Raw genomic sequence first — 13663 nt, 5'->3', positions numbered from 1 at the left:
CGAGTAGTCAACTACCCAATAAGAATAGGCTTATCAGGTAACTGAATTACCACTTAAATTCGTTTCCAGCCCCCTCCCCACACTGCCTACAGAGGCAGCAAGGGGGAGAAGCAGGAGCTGGTTCCCTCCAGCACTCTCCGCAGTGCACCTGGGGGGAGAGTAGGGGAGGGGGACAGGTGAGGCATCGCCACAGTGGTGGACCCGGCACAAGCTGGGACTCAGCAGTCCCAGTTCACACCAGGTTCCCTACTGAGGCTCTGCCTTTTAAATGTAGCATGAGCCAGGCAGATCTACATTTAAAAAGAGGAGCTACAGAAGTTCAGAACCCAGCGCAAGATGAGACTACTGAATCCGGGCTCGTGCCAGGTCCCAAACTTACTACATTTAAACTGCAGAACCACCGCAGGGGTAAGAGCCAGGCCGCCTGCAGGCCCAGCTCCTATTACATTTTAACTGCAGTGCCACAGCTTATCAGCTAATTGTGTTAAGTACACAACTAGTCAACTACCGCTTAATAACCTTACTTTTAGCAAGATAGCTCAATAAGAACTAGCAAAAGCATGCTTACCTGAGCTAAGACTCATACTTCAGCTCCAAGTGTAGTAGTAGCCTATGTTAAGGGCTATTACAAAGAAAACAATGATCAGTTGTGCTCCATGTCAACTGAAGATAGGAAAAGAAAAGTTGGCCTAATCCGCAGCAAGGGAGGTATAGAAAGTTCTTCCTCCTATTTTAGCTAACCATGAGGACTGTTAAATATTGGAATATGGTTCCAAGGGAGTTTGTGAAATTCCCACCTTAACAGATTTTAAAAACAGGAATGGTCTAAGTTTACTTGGGTTTGCCTCATCCTGAGGGGTACTCTAAGTAGGTGATCTTTTGGAATCCCTTCCAGATTTACACTTCCATGATTAATACACAACCTCACAGGTTGCTTAAACAGGGTTGGAAGCTAATCCTTGACTACTCTACTTCTTTTGGCGTTCTTAAGTTAGGGATGTTAAATATTGGTTAACTGAATAGTTGATTAACCTCATAAATTCTTATCAGTTACTTGACTATTCTATAGTCTACAGGGGTGGGGCCAACAGTCAGTGCACAGCCCCACTGCTGAGGAGCCCCCTGCCATGCCATCCCTGCTGCCTCTGTATCAGAGGCAGCATCCCAGGGTGCCAAGCAGGAGCTGTTCCGCAACGGGAGCCAATTTAAAAAACAGCTCCAGTCATGGACCAGCTCTGCCTGTCACCCCATGCTACTGCCTCTGATATAGAGGCTCAGCAGCCCCTGTCCGGAGGGGGGTGCAGGAGGAGGGGAAGGGGGAGGGCCGGGTCTGAGATCCTGGACCTGGTGTAAGCCAGAACTGAGCTTAGGTGCTCATCTGGCTTCTAATACACATTAAAATCAGAGCTGCAGCAGGGATAGGTCCCAGACCCAGCATAAGCCAGAACTAAGCTAGGTCAGCCTGCTTAAAAAGTTACCAGGGGTAGGAGGGGAAGAGAAGAGAATGCATGTAGTCTATAGCATTAACCTATAAGCTTTTGCTGATCAGTTAATCAAATACACTATTGCCTCCCTAATGTCAGTATTAAATTATACCGGGAAAGCGCGTACGGTTTTGTTTTTAATGAAAGGTTGCAAGAATTTTATCTAAAATAAAAGTGTTAACACTGGGATATACAGTTTTGAAGTATGCAGCAATAAATGTTAGTAAATTAGGTGATAAGTATCAGTTGTCATTATGTGTCCTTTAAAAAGGCAAGTTAATAAAGTTATGTCCACTAAATATGCAGAATACACCAGGATGGCTCAAAATATAATTTATAAAGATTAAACATCAACTTTAATTGAACTTATTGCATAAGTTTCACTTTTGAATTTTACCTATTGGCAACTGTAAGAATTCAAAGGATAGTGGTGGGTTTGGAGGGAGCCTACATCTGAGGCCATTATTTTAAATGCTGCTTCTCTAATTAAGAAAGGACTCACTTTTTAACCAATTATTCTTACACCACCTAAGAAGGCTACAATTAAAGGACAGTAGAGGAAAAAAATATTTGGTATATAACAAAGAAAATGCACATAGTTTTCCAATAAACCAGATTCCTTTATACTATCAGAGTGTTTTCATGTTGCAACAACAAAGGGGAGAAATATTTCTGAAAGCAGAAAAATATGGTTGCAAACAAAGATTAGCAGGTATAGGCCATAGAATTGCATTTAACATTTTAAATTGCTTAGATTTTAAGTGAGCAGAATCCACTGAAACTATTTTATAAAGTAAATCAGATGCAATTCAAGAGCAATTTTGACAAATTTGCCATGAATTTCTTTAATTCTTTCCACCATAAGAAACTGGCATAAAACTCAGTTCAGTTGATATGAACTTAGAAAACAAACTAATATTAAATGCTGCAAAGTTACCTGTAATTCTCCTCATGAGCTGACCTTTAAAAAGATCTTCAATTTGAAGTTACTACAAGAATTTAATTTAGAAGTTTTATAACAACTAGAATTATAAATTAAACACAAGAAAAAACATGTTTTCTCTGTTTCTTCATGCATGATTAATTTATGTATTTGACAGTATTTGTGTAATGCTAGTTTCACTGTATAGCTTGCATAGACAGTCCATTTCTCCTCTTCTCTATCTGGACCTTCCATATAACAGAGAAAGCATATATAACAGAAAGACAGAACCTATGCAAAGTGACAGTGGGACTCAGAAACAAGTTAAGAACCTGAAAGTATTTTAACTTTCTGAATGCCATATTGTGGATTGACACAGTTCCTGTTTTACAACGGGCTGTGCCAGAAAACTGAAGGCATGTACTGCGATAAGTGGGATGTCAAAAGTTCTGGGGACAAGCCTGACCAAGCGAGATTTCACCACGCTAGCATTTAAAACAAACAAAAAAAATCCCCACTTCATGGGGAAACACGTCCCTCTCCAGAGCAGAGCGTCACTTCTAAGCTGTGTGTATTGTTGCGCCTGCCTCTCCGCCCAGGCGGGTCTTACAAGACCTGATCAGGAATCGTCCCTTAAAAGCGAGTCTCCGCTTCCCCGGGCGAGACACCTGCCCCATTCCGCATCTGTCCCCGGCCAAGGAGTGCGAGGAGCTCCCATCTTCTTCCCCGGCCCGAGGGCAGCGCGGCGGGGCGGCGAGCAGGGCCAGCACCACTCAGGCCGGCCCTTCGCACCACGCTGGGGTGGGGGCAGGACGCCCCCCGCTCTCCCCGTCCGCCAGCCCTAGGGCGGGTGCAAGTGACAGCTCCTCTGCCCCGCCCCGGCGGCTGCCATGTAAACAAGCCCCGTCCCTCCCGCCCGCACAGACCTTCCGAGGTGAGGCGGCAGAAGGGCTTGACCAGCTCGGAGAAGCCCAGGTTGTTCTTGCGGGTGAGTCTCTCCGCCTCCTCGCTGCACAGCGCGGCCACCAAGGGCACGAACGAGTCCTGGATGAACTCCTGCACCGACTGCACGCACTGGGCCATCTCCCCGCCGCCGCTCGCTGCCTCGACCGCTGCCGCCGCCGCCCTCAGCCCCGAGCCGCCTCCCGCGCTCCGGCCGGCCCCGAGCGCCACCAAATCTACCCCTCCGGCCCCTCAGCGCTCGCCCGCAGCCGCCATATTGAGCCTAAGCCGAGGCTACAGCCCGATCCCGGCAGCCTCCGCGGCCGCTCACGTGATTGGGTGAAAGGGAGGGGCAGGGCGGGGCCCTCAGCTGAGCGCAACGCCGGGGTCGGAAGTGGACTAGGGGGACGGGCCCGCGCGCCACCGGAGAATGCTCGTGGCTCTGGAGCCGCGCGTCATAGTCAAGCGGCCGCGCGCCTTCGTGCCCGGGGTGCCTTGGGCGTGGCTGTGTGCTGGTGCGCGCGCTGGAGGGCGCGTTCCCTCGCTGTATAGCGCCGGGACCCCAGCCTGCCTGGAACCGTGTCAAGCCAAAGGCCTGGGCAAGGAGACTCAGGCTCAGCCAAGTACCTGTCCTCAACGCCGTGCCCTGCCGTGTAGCGCTTCTAACCTGCCAGGGGGCTCCATGTAGCCCCCCGCCTGCGCGGGGGAAGGGAGTGACATCCAGCCAAAATCACAGCCCTCAAATATCTGGGGGGGCCTCTATGCCCAGCCAAATGCAGGACTCCCCAACTGCCGGGCTTCAAGCAAACCCCAGTTGTGTTCAGTTCCCGTGCCAAGGAACAGAATTCCCAAGACCCATAAAACCCCAACATGATTCATGCCACCTAGCGTCTAAGGGATAGCACACATGGCAAACCAGGAAATCCCAACGCATGTGGCTTTAAGAAGACACTGTACTCACCTGAACATAAAGCATCACAAAGATGATTGTCTTCAGAGGGCATAATGCAGAACTAAACAATGACTCACAATTCAGACCGCTAACTGAAATTTTTCAGCTGATTCTTTTTGGCAAATAATGTCCATTTGGTAACATTAAAAATTGTTGAGATTTTTGTTGATTTGTTAACTGGTTTTGGTTAGAAAACCCCCAAGAAAATTAAATGTTTTCATGTTTTGTTTCAAAACAACTTTTTGTTTCAAAATTTCCTTTGATTTTGTTCTTAAAAAATCAAAAATGTTTTAAAATGGTCAATATCAAAACAAAACATTTCAGTTTTATCAAAGCAAACTTTTCAGTCAACCCAAAACGTGTTTAGCTTTTCAATTTGGGAAAGGGAGCGGGGGCGGGGGAGAGGGGGCTAAGAAAACCACTTTTGTCTTTGACCTGAATTGCCAGAGAACCAAAATTTATGTTACCCACCTAACTTTATTAAGAGTCTCAAAAACAAAGAGTCATAGGGAAAGGATACAGCCAGAGTGTGCAGAGTGTGATGGGGCCTGATGTCCTTGCTGGCAATACAGGTATTAATGTGCCAGATATGCTAAATGATATGTCCCTTCATGCTTTGGCCAGCATTACAGAGGATATGCTTCCATGCTGATGATGCTCATTAAAAATAATGCCTTAATTATATGTGTGACTGAACTGCTTGGAAGGAGAATTTTATGTCTCCTCTTCTGTTTTACCCACATTGTACCATATATTTCATGTTATGGCAGTCTTGGATGATGACCCAGTACATGCTTGTTTGAAATTTCTAAAAGTAGCTATAATCACCCAAGGTTTAAGAATTTGAAGCACCGCCCAGAATCTGAGCGGGATGAGCTATGGAGCATGCTTTCAGAAGTTGTAAAAGAGCAACACTACAGAACCCAAACCACCAGAAAAGAAAATCAACCTTATGCTGGGGTCAACTAACTCAGATGATGAAAATGAGCATGCATTGATTAACTCTGCTTTGGATTCTTGTTGAGCAGAATCCATCATCAGCATGGGTGCATGTCCTCTTGAATGGTGGATGAAGCATGCGGGGAGGAGGGCACATGAATCTTTAGCACAGCTGACATATCTTGCAAGCACTGGGATATGCAATTGAACCCAATATGTTCATTTGTAATTCTCCATTCATTTATACACATGAACATTAGTGGTTACACCACGTGCTAGGAAATTTACACCATAGATTCCCTATTGCCTGGGATCCCAAAAGCCAAAGATGAGTTCAATTCAGGCTCCTGGAAGTGCGCAATTAGAGGGGTTATCTTGACTAGGAAAAGTGGTTACATTTAAATAAATTCTATTTCATATAGTACAAAACCAGTTAGCAAACAAATGTTGTCACCTTCATGCAGCTAGTCCTGGAAGTAGCAAGAGAGCACTTGAGATCACATAGCTTATGGTTTTGTTTTAAACTCCTAGGGGAGCAATCCTAGCCCCACTGAAGTCAAATGGCAAACTTCCATTGATTTTATCCCTGATACTATTGAATGCTGATTACTGTTTCTACAGTAGATGGTGCTATTGACTGTTGACATCTGGATCACCAACAGCTCTAATTCCCGAAAACACACACAATGTGAAGCTGATTGTTTAAAAATCTCAATCAGTTTAAAAATAATAAATGATAATCTTTGCACCATGTACAAAAAGATAGGATATAAGAGGTGGCTGGCACAAACAAGCAGATGAGAGAAGGACCAGGATAAAATGTAATAGGATTTTTAGCAGAATAGCTGTGTAAAAATCTTAAAAAACAAGGGATAATCTAGTAGCACCTTAAAGACTAACAAAACATGTAGATGGTATCATGAGTTTTCGTGGGCAAAACCCACTTCTTCAAATGATTGCAGTATTAAAAGTCCAGATCCAAGAATAAATAAGGGAAGTGGGGGAGGGGAGAGAAAAATGACAGCGAATAGATTGTTTAAGTTACAAGAGGCTGATAAGAACAATTAGCATCTCCATTGTTAGGTTGGTTAAGTCATTAGGATGTAGAAGGTAGCGTGTTAGCCAGCTGATATCTCTGTTCATTCCAAACTGATAAGAATTAAACTTGTAAATGAAGTTAAGTTCCAACCCTTGTCTGTGTATTTGGTTGTGGAATTGGCCTGAAACAACATGGAGATTTGGAGATCCATTAATGAGTGCCTGGGCAGGAAGTGCTCTCCAACAGGTTTCTGTGTGTTGCCTTTTCAGATATCTGATTTGTGTCCATTAATTCTTTCCCGTAGAGACTGTGACGGATCGGGCCAGGTCTGGGCACAGCTGAGGGCATCCGCTCAGGGCGAATTGCTCAAATCCGGGGCTCCTTATAGCCCCCAGACTGGTGACCTCTCCAAACAGGCCACAAACCAGTCCCACAGAGCGCTCCAGCAGCCTGCCTGAAGCCTCACGAGCAAAACCCCTCCAACACCCCAGCAATATCCGTGCCCCAGATGGCCCCGGGCCTCATACACAGGTGGGGGGTCCTAGCACCCAATCCCACCTACCCCAAACAAGTCCTGTCCGGTTCCAAGAAACCAGCCACAGTCCCTGGTCAATTTACCCTTTGGACCTTTCCCACAAATCACGCTGGGCCAATCCTTTAGCATCTAACAACTAAAGGTTTATTATTACAATAAAGAAAAGCATGAGAGTAAGGTTGTTAAAGGAAGTACGTTACATGCACCGAATCTCCCAGTTCTCGATGCAGGCTCTAGCAGAGATGTCACAGCTGCTGGTTTAAAAGTTCTTGTTGCACATCCTAGGATCAGGATGGGTTCACAGGTCTTCCAGGCTCTTCGATCCCCGCAATGCTGCCTCTGGGATGAAGTGCTGAGCTGAGAACAAAATGGAGTCCCCCCACATGGCCTCTTTATACATCCTTCCTGGCCTCTCCTTGGCCGCAGCCGGTCACCTGGCCATCAGCCTCTCTCTGCTGCAGCTCTTAGGCCTCCGCCCTCATGCTTTAGGTGTGTCCTTGGCCCATCGAGTGTCATTGTCCCACAGGGCCTCACTAATTAGCATGTCCATAGGCCAGGCTCTGCCCAATGCTCAACCACATTCAGAGAAATATTCAGTTTCCACACAGATTACAGATTCCTACCTACACACACAGACATTATACACTCACATAAATAGCGTACACAGGATCAGCAGACAGTAACCTTCTATTCAATACATCACATGGCCCCCTTCTATACCATTCTTGGGGCCAACACCCCCACCTATGGGTGCATCAGTGATCTGACTGCTCCCCTCAAGATCCAGTAACGTGACAGAGACTGTTCAGTTTGGCCAATATACATGGCAGTGGGGCATTGCTGGCATTTGATGGCATAGATCACATTAGTGGATGTGCAGTTAAATGAGCCCCTGATGTAGTGGCTGATGTTGTTGGGTCCAGTGATCATAGAATCATAGAATACTAGGACTGGAAGGGACCTCAAATCCAGTCCTCTGGCCCCATGGCAGGACCAAATACTGTCTAGACCATCCTGGATAGACATTTATCTAACCTACTCTTAAATATCTCCAGAGATGGGGAGTCTACAACCTCCCTGGGCAATTTATTCCAGTGTTTAACTACTCTGACAGTTAGGAACTTTTTCCTAATGTCCAACCTAAACCTCCCTTGCTGCAGTTTAAGCCCATTGCTTTTTGTTCTATCCTCAGAGGCCAAGGTGAACAAGTTTTCTCCCTCCTCCTTATGACACCCTTTTAGATACCTGAAAATGGCTATCATGTCCCCCCTCAGTCTTCTCTTTTCTAAACTAAACAAACCCAATTCTTTCAGCCTTCCTTCATAGGTCATGTTCTCTAGACCTTTTATCATTCTTGTTGCTCTTCTCTGGACCCTCTCCAATTTCTCCACATCTTTCTTGAAATGTGGTGCCCAGAACTGGACACTATATTCCAACTGAGGCCTAACCAGTGCAGAGTAGAGCGGAAGAATGACTTCTTGAGTCTTGCTCACAACACTCCTGTTAATGCATCCCAGAATCATGTTTGCTTTTTATGCAACAGCATCACACTGCTGACTCATACTCAGCTTGTGGTCCACTGTAACTCCTAGATCCCTTTCTGCCGTACTCCTTCCTAGACAGTCGCTTCCCATTCTGTATGTGTGAAACTGATTGTTCCTTCCTAAGTGGAGCACTTTGCATTTGTCTTTATTAAACTTCATCCTGTTTACCTCAGACCATTTCTCCAATTTGTCCAGATCATTTTGAATTATGACCCTATCCTCCAGAGCAGTCGCAACCCCTCACAGCTTGGTATCATCTGCAAACTTAACAAGCGTACTTTCTATACCAATATCTAAATTGTTGATGAAGATATTGAACAGAGCCGGTCCCAAAACAGACCCCTGCGGAACCCCACTTGTTATACCTTTCCAGCAGGATGAAATCCCTTGTGTAGAAATGTGTGGGCAGAGTTGGCACTGGAGCTGATTGCAGGGGTGGGTTCCTGGATGATTATGATGGAAGTGCGTTACGTGGTTACTAGAATTTGTTTGAGGTTAGGGAGTTGTCTGTAGGTGAGGATTGGCCTTTCCCCCAAAGCCTGTGAGAGTGAGGAGTCCTTTTCCAGGATAGGTTGTAGATTATTGATAATGCGTTGGAGGGGTTTGAGTTGTGGGCTGTAAGTGATGACAAGTGGAATTCTGTTGTACAATTCTTAGTCAACCAACTTGCCTAGCTTGTTATCAAGTGGCAGTTTTCTGTAACCATTATGGCAGGGGTGAGTTTTAAAAACAATATTGTAGGAGGAACACAAAAACGTAGGAAGTAGAGAGTATAGGCATGTAAAATCCTGATGATCAGTTCCAGCCTAGCACTCTAAAACGAAGTTATGGACGTGGCAATCTACTTGGTACGGACAGACAATAGAGGAAAAGTGAGAAGAAATCAATTGCTCAAGTTGCAAAAATGTTAATCAGAACTATAAGAGTTAAATTCATTATTTAAAATCATATTATGCCGCTTTTATAGCACTTAAGTTTTTATTCCCTGAGTCAGTGGAAAAACTAAAAGATTCTGACAAAACTTCTGTTATCCATGCTAGCCATATTTTTAAATCCCCTGAAATATTGACTGTATAAGTATTTGCTATAAGGATTTAAACAAGTAGTCGACTACACAACTATTCACTTTGTATTAGACACAGCAATGGGAGGGAGGGAAGCAGGAGTCAGTGCTGGGGGGAGCTGGCTTAAAAGCCAGTTCCCTCCAGCATCGTCTCCACAGTGCTGCCTGCCCCGCTCTACGCTGCTGCCTTTAGCAGATAGAGGCAACAGCACGGGGAGAGGAGGCAGGGGAGCCCCAGCCACCATAAACGGAGGCTTCTCTGGCAGCAGCCGCTATCTGCAGGAGGTCCTGGTTCCCTGCAGGACCTCCCCAGTGGACAGGGGCTGATGGACTGAGCAAGCCCGGCTCAGTCCCAGCTCGTGCCAGGTCCAGGAACTATCCCTGCTGTGACCCTGCAGTTTAAATGTAGTAAGATTGCTCAGTCCTGGCTCACGCCAAGTCCAGGACCTACCCCCAATTGTGCCTCTGTAGTTTAAATGTAGTAGGAGCCTGGATACCTGCACACCCTGCTCTTACTACATTTAAGCTGCACCCAGAGTAGCTCCTAGACCTGGTGCGAGCGGGGACTGAGGAAGCCTTCCTTTACTGACTAATCGTGTAATTAATAAAAATTTTATCAACTACACAATTAGTGGATTATCCGCCTCTTAACATCCTTAATTTGCTATTAAGTTATTATTTTAATAATATTGTAGGGTTAAATGACAATGCGCTAGAATACTTGTTTAAAGCAACTTTTAAATGTATTTTAATAGTAAATGTGATATTTTCTTTTCTTATCTTAAAAAAAGGGTTAACATTATTGGATAAGACAGAGGGGACATGATGACCATTTTTGTTAAAAGGAGAAGGGAAAAGAATTATTCTTCTTCACCTCTGATGATAGGATAAGAAGCAATGGGCTTAAACTGCAGCATGGGAGGTTTAGGTTGGACATTAGGAAAAACTTCCTAACTGTTAGGATGTTTAAGCACTAGAATAAATTACCCAGAATTGCCAGTCCCTTAGGCAAGGTTTGTGCAGCGGCCCCAAGCCTTTGAAAGAGCAGGGCCTCTGGTGGAAGAGAAAGGGCTGGGGCTAGCCTCACCCAGCCAGCTCGTCAGGGCTGCCCAAAGTGTACTGCCCAAGACTCCGGCGGTGATTTCAAAGCAACTGTACCCCTTTACCTCCTCCCATTAGTGGCCGTGGTCAGGGATGGTCTAGGTCAGGGATCTCAGAATGATTGTGCAATCCAGCCTGGAACTCCCAGCAGGCTGAGGGGGAGCATCAGTCGATTACTGGCCCTCATACTCCGCCCCTTCCCATCATTGCACTGCCCGCTTACCCCCCACAGTACCCCGTCCCCTGAGCATGCAGCTTTGGGGATCACTCGGGGTAGGAGGCCTGGTGCTGCGTAGCAGCAGCAATCATGTTCCCATGCACTCCCCACAGCAGCAGGAGCCTCAGGGGAAGTGGAGTGCATTGGACAGCCACACACATTCCACTTCACTTAGCTTCCCTGCAGCTTGTGTTGCCGTGGGGAGTGTGGCAGGGAAGTGACTGGTGCCACTGCAGAGTATCAGGACACCCTCACACCCCCATGATCCCCGAAGTTGCGTGCTTGGGGGACGAGGTGCCATGGGGGAGATGGTGGGGCAATGGCAGAAAGAGGTGGATTTAGGGGCCGGTAACAAACAGGACCCCAGTCCTGGCCCATAGGGAGTCTTGGGCCAGATTGCGTAATCAGGATGGCCCGCGAACCGTGAGTTTGAAACCCCTGGTCTACATAATACTTAGTCCTGCCATGAGTACAGGGAACTAGATGATCTCTCACGGTCTCTTCCACCTCTATGATTCTATGTTTCCAGATGTTGCTACTGCAGGTGGTATTGCTAGTTCTGTTTATCAGAACATATAAGCAATGTACTTTTAGAAAAATACACAGCAGTTGCACTTCTCTTTATTAACAGGATGATAGTAGGGCCCCCTAGTGGTGGGGGCAGATTCCAACCAAAACAAGTGGTGCTGGTTGCAGAGAAAATCAGACTTGGCCCTGCCACCTCTCCATTATGGCTGGGCCAAATCTGAATGTGCTGCAACCTGGTGCACGAGGTCACAGACTGCTACTCAGATATGATGTTGTGAGCCTGTGCACCAGGTCCAACAAGTGAAATAGAGAGCTGGGCCCAGCCTCGCAGGATAAGAGCTGCAGGGGGAATTTGTGGTGGGCTTCTTATCCAACCTTCACGCCCCTTGGTTTCTCTCTTTTGTGGTTTTGCACTGTTGGAGTTTGGAGGAGGGGAGGGGTTGTTTGTTTGTTTGTTTTGAAGAGTGATAGACCTCAGATTCAGATTCTATTCCAGGCTTCCAAAAATCTCTGTGAGGTGATGAATAAGAGTAGTCTACCTAAATCGCCCTATCTCAATAGGATTTTTTTTCTTAATCTCACAAGCAAAACATTACAACTATTATTTTCAGGGTATTAATATTATAAATGTCTTGAAAAGACAGAATCTGAGTTCTTTATTACTAAAGGGAGTAAAGTTAATATGGAATTTCCTGTCTTTTACGCGATTAAAACCTCAGTTTTAACATTGCAATAACATACCTTTCTTTTCTTTTTTTTAAATCACATTCAAATAATTCAAAAAAAGGCTGAACAGAATTTTACTCAGCATTTTAAGAAATTCATTCCTTGGCTCAAAAGTGAGAAATTTCATTGCAAAAGGTTTTTTAGTACATCAGAAGTGTAGTGGGATCACCAATGTAGTAGGCCAAGATTTACTGTCGTGGTGTCCTGACAGCCATTCTGCTCCGTTGATGATGACAACCAGAAGGCTGCCTGCGTATGTGCTTAATGATGTGTGAGTGTTGACTTGCACAGTTAGTCAACCCAGCAGATTCTCAGAGAGCCCCCAAAGACCACAAATCAGATAAGGATCGCAGGTTCCCAGCCAGGTTTATTGTTAAGCAAAGCACAGTAATAGTTGTCAGTAGACTCCATTGAACCACTATGCCTATAACACCAAATAGTCTGGTAGCACTTTAAAGACCAGCATGTGTAGATGGTGTCATGAGCTTTTGTGGGCACAGAAGTGGGCTGTGCCCATGAAAGCTCATGATACCATCTACATGTTTTGTTAGTCTTTAAAGTGTTACCAGACTATTTGTTGTTTTTTAAATTTATCCTGTACAGATTAACTCGGCTACTTCCTGAAGCATTAGCACTATGCATATGTACCTCATAACAATGGGAACAGCTCAATCAGTGGGAGACCCCACTGCCCCCTGACTGGACCCAGACAGTTTCCCCCAAGACACCACTTTATATACAGGTACAAACAAGATATATGTCACCCTCTGATGTTGTCAGGTTACCATCCTCTGATGCTACTTAGATACCACCCAATACCCTGTACCTCAGGGTTTGATTAGATCTATCCATCATGCTGTCTTTTTAGAACTTCCTGAACCTGTGTCAGTATCTGTAGGGAATGTGGGAACCAAGATCTTTTTTAATGAGCTGGTGTTACCATCTTTGGGAATGTGCTTTCAACTTACGACCAGTGCCAATTACAGTTTTGCAGTCGGTACCTCGTACCAATTACTTTTCCACACCTGGGCCTGTTACCAATTAGTGTTTTGCACTCTCATCCCTGTGCCAAGTTCTGTGAGCAGGGGCCTGCCTCTTGCTCACAGCTTAGCTTTGCTTTATATTAGCCAAGTATTGTCCATTGTTAGCTAGGCCTCAGGCCTCAAACCAGGCCTGTGCTACATGAGCTTTTGTTTTAGGCCCTCATCTTACTATAAGAAGCAACTGAAACAGGGAAGCTGACAAACTTTGCTGGGCTGGGGCAGGGCACGGCTTGGCTTCAGGTCCCTGGAAGGGGCGGGGCTGCAGGTAGAAGGGGCTAGGGCTGACCTCCCCCACCAGCCCTTTGGTGCCATTGGTACAAGCTACCTAACACTCTAGCAGCAATTTAAAGGACCTGGAGGTCTGTCCACTGCAATAGCCACTGAAGCAGTGGTGGCAGCTAGCAGTTGTGGGCCCTTTTAAATCACCAGGTCCCGTGGCAGCTACCCCTTTGCCCTCCCTCCCCGATCAGCAGGCCTGGACTGACAACAGGCATCAAAAATGCCATTTTAAACTTTATTATAGCATAACAGTAGCAATAGTGTAATAGACTGCATACAACTACTATACCATATGCCAAACTAAAAAATTAAAAGAACAAAAAACAAAATACAAACTAGGAAGCTGTTT

At 45.8% G+C, this 13663-nt stretch overlaps 1 protein-coding gene across 8 annotated transcripts in view; it reads right to left on the bottom strand.

Moving 5' to 3' along the window:
• Positions 1-3715, bottom strand: part of TRAPPC8 (trafficking protein particle complex subunit 8) — a 102456-nt gene extending 98741 nt beyond the window's left edge. For 4 of the 8 annotated variants that reach the window (XM_075920768.1, XM_075920767.1, XM_075920773.1 and 1 more), the window contains exon 1: positions 3333-3715. In XM_075920768.1, coding sequence (XP_075776883.1) covers positions 3333-3489 — 157 coding nt within the window. In that variant the 5' untranslated portion in view covers positions 3490-3715. The remainder of the gene's footprint in view (positions 1-3332) is intronic. The other 4 variants (XM_014568782.2, XM_075920769.1, XM_075920771.1 and 1 more) reach the window with 1 other exon arrangement.
• Between the last annotated feature and the right edge of the window lie 9948 nt (positions 3716-13663).

The sequence above is a fragment of the Pelodiscus sinensis genome, chromosome 2, assembly GCF_049634645.1.
Source record: "Pelodiscus sinensis isolate JC-2024 chromosome 2, ASM4963464v1, whole genome shotgun sequence".
Classification (NCBI taxonomy): domain Eukaryota; kingdom Metazoa; phylum Chordata; order Testudines; family Trionychidae; genus Pelodiscus; species Pelodiscus sinensis.
Note: the sequence above shows the minus strand (reverse complement) of the source record. Positions and strands in the feature narration are given on the sequence as shown.